Source organism: Cyprinodon tularosa, unplaced genomic scaffold (genome assembly GCF_016077235.1).
Source record: "Cyprinodon tularosa strain WSP-4 unplaced genomic scaffold, ASM1607723v1 ctg58, whole genome shotgun sequence".
In the NCBI taxonomy this organism is placed as follows: domain Eukaryota; kingdom Metazoa; phylum Chordata; class Actinopteri; order Cyprinodontiformes; family Cyprinodontidae; genus Cyprinodon; species Cyprinodon tularosa.
This window is the reverse complement of record NW_024039318.1, coordinates 837,648-843,647: the sequence shown is the minus strand read 5'-3', so window position 1 is coordinate 843,647 and position 6,000 is coordinate 837,648. Positions and strand designations below refer to the sequence as shown.

Below are 6,000 nucleotides of genomic sequence, written 5' to 3'. Positions count from 1 at the left end.
GATCTACTTTAACATGTATGTTTTGGGGTGTTTTGTTATAGGTGTAGAATGTCACTATAGGTCCCTTTAAACTCTTGCCGTTAAAGGTATAGTGGAGGATGTTCTTTTTCCGGATGGATCGTCAAAATAAGTGGTCCTCCTAATTGTCAATCATAATGTGATAGGTTTACGTAAGGCTGTCCTACATGCTCGTCCCGATTTTCAGTAACCAGTGAAGGAGAAATGGGCTGGTGCCTTTTCTCGCACGCATTTAATTGGGATTCCCTCGGTTGTGCATGTTCTTTTTTTATTTTTTTTTATTTGTGAAAATCCTCTACTATATATTTAAGTGAAACATTTTTAAACAGATGTTCTATCTGATTTTCTTTTTCCTTTTCTGCAATTGATGCCTTTGACTTTTTAACCAGCTAACAAACAGTCTAATTATTGTAGCATTTTGGCTTAAGCAGCTAACACTGTTGTCTTACAGCAAGGATTACTTATAGTATATTTGAATTGAGATTATGAATGGGTTCTCACCATATACTCAAGCTGCCTACCATGGTGACAAAAAAGGAGGTGTTATTTTCCTCTCTTTAAACAGAGTATTTTTCCAGCATGGCTGTCTGTCCTTTGTGTCTCTGTATGCTGGTGTGAACCCACACCTTTAAGAAAATATAGATAATGGATTTCTTTCTGCATAATAATGTGTTTGATCTGCAATCATTTTAAAGCTCTGACCCAGTCATTTAAAATGCAAATAATATGACCTCTTTTAATCAGTCTCAACATTTAGATCAGGGGTTCATTAGCCATAGTCATTTGCAACTGGACTGGAATCACATTTCATTATATTTTTTTCTGAAATAACATGAAATAAATACAATTTTCTGTCTTTAAAAGACAAAAGAGGAAATATGGAAATGAGCAAAAGCTTTTAACTAGCCCTAATGTATTTGTATTATGTTTCAAATGACCTAGAGGTTTTTGTAGCCTTTATGGTCTTAATCAGCAGCTCTCTAGTCTTTTTAGAAGTCAGCTTTGAAAGATTTGGGGAAATATTTATGCCAGGTGTGTTTAATCTGAAAGATGGATGATCTTATTCTAAAGGAAATACTGTTTGTATTGCAGTTGGCTAAAATATTCTAAATAAATGTGGCGTCTGGTACAAAGAAACATTTCTGCATATAATACCTCAGTGGAATATTTTGAAATATTTTCCTTTTTAATTAGAACAATTTTTATATTTATTTATTTATTTATGTCAAAGTGATTTATATGTCAAAGTAGGGCTTTGATGATTAACAACAGTCATATGAATAACTCTGAAATGTACCGAAATAACAAAAAGTGAACAAGCCAGCAAGAGCAGCTTGGGATGTCAATAAGACACGTTAAATTAAATATGTTTTAAAACTTTTTCACAGCCAATATTAAAGAAATAACAGTTTTAAATTCCTTGAGCTCCCTGTTTTTCTGTCATAGATCAAATCCAATCATCAGCTCCAGTCTTCTCATCATGGAGTCTCTATGAATGGAACCACCTGGTCAGGTCTGTCACTGTCTGGCTCCGTCCTGTGCTCCTCCTCACCGCCCTGCAGGCCATGCAGTAATGCTCCCCCCAGAACCTCGGCTGGTGCAGGCTGTAGCTCCTCCTCCAGTCCAGGTGCCGCCTCATCTGAAGCGGGTCTCCCCTCAGCTTCACCAGGTAACGGGCCAGCTCCCTCACTGAGGGGAAGTCGTTGACGTGGATGAAGGCCTCTGCGGGCAGGAAGCGCTCATAATTCTTCCTGGAAGGTCCCAGGACCACCGGTACCGCCCCGGCCTGCACCGCGTTCCATAACTTCTCTGTGATGTAGTCGGTGTGCTGCGAGTTCTCCAGCGCCAGGTAGAACATGTAGCGCCGCAGCAGCCGCGCCACGCTGCCTTCGCCCCGCTGCAGCGGCCGCCCGGCCGCCCCGAACACGTGGACCGGGATGAACCTGCGGAGCTGATGGTAGAAACCCACGCGGGCGTGACTGGCCGACCAGTTACTGATGACCCAGGCGACGAAGCGTTTGCGTGGGCGACTTGAATTGGAGAGCGCGTGCGTAAAACCTGCTCCATGGCGCACTGTTTCTTTGCGCCCCCGGGGGACCAAATATCCATAAGGCAGGAAAATATCTGAGTCCGTCCGGTAGCTCATAGTGAGGTTAAATACGCCTTCAACGAACCACAATCCAGGCGTGTGCGTTGGCGACTCGTAGTTCATCCATATCCATTTCTGCGCTCCGGGTCGCGGCTTCGATGGGAGATCGGCTTCACCTATAGCAATCTCCCGGTGGTGGATGATCACGGCGTCCGCCTGCGGGTAAGCCTGTGGATCATCTGTGAGCGCACACCCACTGACCTGATACAGCTCCAAACAGTCCGGAAGGGCGCGATATTCCCCGAAAGGATGCGTCCAGATAAGGAGGGTCACCTCTGGCAGAGGCCGCTCAGTGGCGGCCTGATCCGGCAGGTGCAGCGCGCTTAATACCAGAAAGATCAGGAAGCTCACGGCTGCCATGCTAACATACAGCCTGGACCTTTTGAAGACACCCTTCAAACATAGTCTCCTTACACCTGTCCAACAGGATGCTCCGGGAGAGGGGCCCGCTGCCCTCCAACCAACCCGATCTTTCATGGACACCCCTCCCCCAGCAGAGCCCCCCCCAAACCTGTTCTCTAACAAGGTAAACAAATGAATAAATAAAGAGGGAAGTGCAGAATGCTGACACACCCTTACTGTAACTGAAAACCTTTGGACTGCCATGCAGGTGTAATAGTCGAGATAAGGAGGTTGCAGAACTGCTGCAGGTATGCAGATCCGGTAGCTTCTCCTTAGCTCACTGCCTGGGGAAAAATTCAAATAAAGTGAAAAAAGTATTCTACGCACTCCAGCATTTGGACGTGGTGTTGCTCAGCCTTCTAAATGGGCCTTTTGTGGGGCCTGTTTACTGTTGGAGGGACTGCTGGGGGATTTCATGGAGTTGGAAAAATACTGCTGCTGGAATTAACGAATCATGACTTTTTTTGTCTCATACAGGGTAAATATAGATAGATATTTCTATAGCTGACCTCTGGCGATATGTAAAACAAAATTTCCTTACTACTTTGCAAAGTGATAATGACTTTTTTGTGATATTTCAACACCAAACATCAATGCATCTCAAAACAGTTGAGTTGTATTGAAATGTTTGTCTAATTTAGGAACCAAATTGTCTACATGAAAGGCATAACTTAAAGGGTAACTCACCCCACCCGAAAGCCTAACCCAATCCAAAACAAAGCAATGAAAAAATGCTACCAAACTGTGTGCTCCTGTCTGGGCATCAGAGTATCAGAGTGAGAACCATTTTTCCAATTTCACCGTCAAATTAAGCACCGATTGTTGTAAAGTGTGAAAATTTTGCTGGTCAGCAAAAGCTACTTGATCAGGTTTAGGACTAAGATCTTAGGGCATAGAAAGGGTTGAAAATAACTGAAAATCAATGGGAGTCAACACATGGTCCTCACTACATATAGCTTAACAAGAATCTATGTGTGCACGTGTATGTGTATGTGTGTGTGTGTGTATATGGGGGGTTGATTTAATTAACAAAAACAGGAATTATAATTTTACAGTGCTGTAAAAATATGAGTCCCTTACTTCTTAACTAGAGATGTTCCTCCAAACGGTAATGCTGTTTTCCTCTGTATTTATTCCTTTAGATCTGCACTTATGAGGCAAAGGGTGAGAATGGGGGGTGGGGGTCATAGCGGTGGTTAAAGTGGAGGTAAAGAGAGCCGTTGCTCCTCATATGTCTTTTTTTTTTGTCTACAGACAGTAGAACAACCCATCTCCTAGTAAAATTTCACTTATAGTTCCTTCACACTAAGAAGAAAATGTAACTATACCAGCCGACGTTAAACCAGCACAAAACCAGCTTTGTGACAAACATTACAGAACAAAAAAAAATCTCAGGTCACAATGTAAAAAAGAAAAAAAATGTACTGTAATTTAAACCAGTAGACCCAGTTTACACACCTAAAGGTGAGTACCAGTTTAACAACACATCGACTTCTTTTTTATGTTTGCTGTGAAAATATCCTGCTTACAGCTGATCGAAACAGGATGTTTTAAGATTAGATTACACTAAACCAATAAAATTTTTTAAGACATTTTAAAAATACTTATAGGTTAACACTGCTAATCAAGCACGCTTAAGGAAATGAGCCTCATTGGAACTCACAGTATATTCTTAGTGATGGGCCTGTAAAATAAAGTCACACCACATCAATTTTTAACCATTGTTAGACATTGCAACCCCCATGATAATACAAGACAAAGAAATGAATAAGCAGCCAGAATTTATCTCATTTTTACTGTTTATCCACATTTATGGTTTAATTCAAACACTAATCCATCTGTTTTGTGAAGGACATTGAGATTAAACCAACAGCCTCATGATGATCAGGGATCGCAGCAGACAGGTCAGGAAGAGAGCGTTGGAGTAAAGCAGGGTCAGGTTGTGAAACAATATAGCTTTAAAGTTCTCGCAGAGCTCTGTTCAATCAGCAAAGCTAAAGAAAAGGCTTACAGTCAGTCTGTTTGCCATTAACCAGGTAAGGACTCTATGGACATGTGGGTGAAAGGTGCTCTGGTTGGATGAGGTCAACACTGATTTATTTGTTCTGCATGTAAAATGCTATGTGGTGAAAAATCTATGCTGAATACCTTATCTCCATGGTGACGAATGGCAGTGGCAGCATCATGCTGTGGGGATGCTTATTAGTCGAATAAGAGGTCAGAGTACCAGAAAGTTGTACTCAAGTAAAAGTAGCTCTACTTCAGCATATTTCTATAACAATTAGCCATCCAAGAAATTACTCAAGGAAGAGTGTAAAAGTATTTTTTTAAGTACACAAGTACTGAGGATTAGTAGTAATGATATAAGAAAACTGACCATCATATAAATGTGCAAATTTCAATGACTAATAGAAATTAATAATTACAAATAAGAAAAAATACAGGCAGAAGAAAGATGCCTCTAAACAAAATGTTTAGCATAAAAACTTATTAAATGTTTTTTATTATATGTAATGTATATGTATGACAGAACAGAGTAAACTACCTCCAGTGAAATAATGTACATTTTATTGTATATTACCTTGACCTCCAAGTCATAAAGGGCTTGGCAGATAAAGGTAACTTTTACAAATATTTTATACATAAAAAGATTATTCATTTTAATAAACTTTTAACTGTCTGCTTCTTCTGAATTTTCGTTTAAAATGTGCTTTTTCTTTATTCCATGAAATTTCTCACATTGTGTTGAACAGCTAATATTTTAACTCAAGTAAGAGCAGTGATGCTATAAGGTAAAAGACCTGCCAAAACATTTTTATCAAAAATATCCCTCAAATAGATCAAAGTGAGTAAATGCAGCTAGTCACTACTCACTTCTGGTTGTAAAACATTATAATTCTGCAAGGAAATCTGTTAAAAGCTGCAAAAGACTTGAGCACAGCACAAAGACTTGACCTAAGCACATGGTAAAGGTTAAATAACGTGTAATCAAATAATATTGATGTATGAGAATGTCCTAAGTAAGGTGCTTTAAAGTATTTTAAATATATTTATATATATATACATTTTAACACTGATATCAATGATATATATATATATATATATATATATATATATATATATATATATATATATATATATATATATATATATATATATATATATATATATATATATATATATATCATTGATATCAGTGTTAAAATTTAAAGACTGATTTCCACATTTTCAAGACCCAATCTAAATTCTGTTGCTTTAAAAACAAGGGAGAAAACTTTCCCCTCTGTAATCTTCCAGATGTTTAAATCAGGTACAGTAGAGACGCACCTTAAATGACTTCACATTCTGGAAAGAGATGAAGTAATTCCTCAAATGTTACCATATTTCAACATGATGCAAGTCTTTTGTTAATTTAATCAAAGCAGATTAAG

The 6,000-nt window shown here is 39.1% G+C and overlaps 1 protein-coding gene across 1 annotated transcript; it reads right to left on the bottom strand.

Annotated features, from left to right (window-relative positions):
- Positions 1-299: 299 nt before the first annotated feature.
- LOC119797297 (4-galactosyl-N-acetylglucosaminide 3-alpha-L-fucosyltransferase 9-like) lies at positions 300-2,860 on the bottom strand. Its single transcript, XM_038306319.1, has one exon. The coding sequence runs from the start codon at positions 2,771-2,773 to the stop codon at positions 1,508-1,510; it is 1,266 nt and encodes a 421-aa protein (XP_038162247.1). The 5' UTR covers positions 2,774-2,860; the 3' UTR covers positions 300-1,507.
- Positions 2,861-6,000: the final 3,140 nt, after the last annotated feature.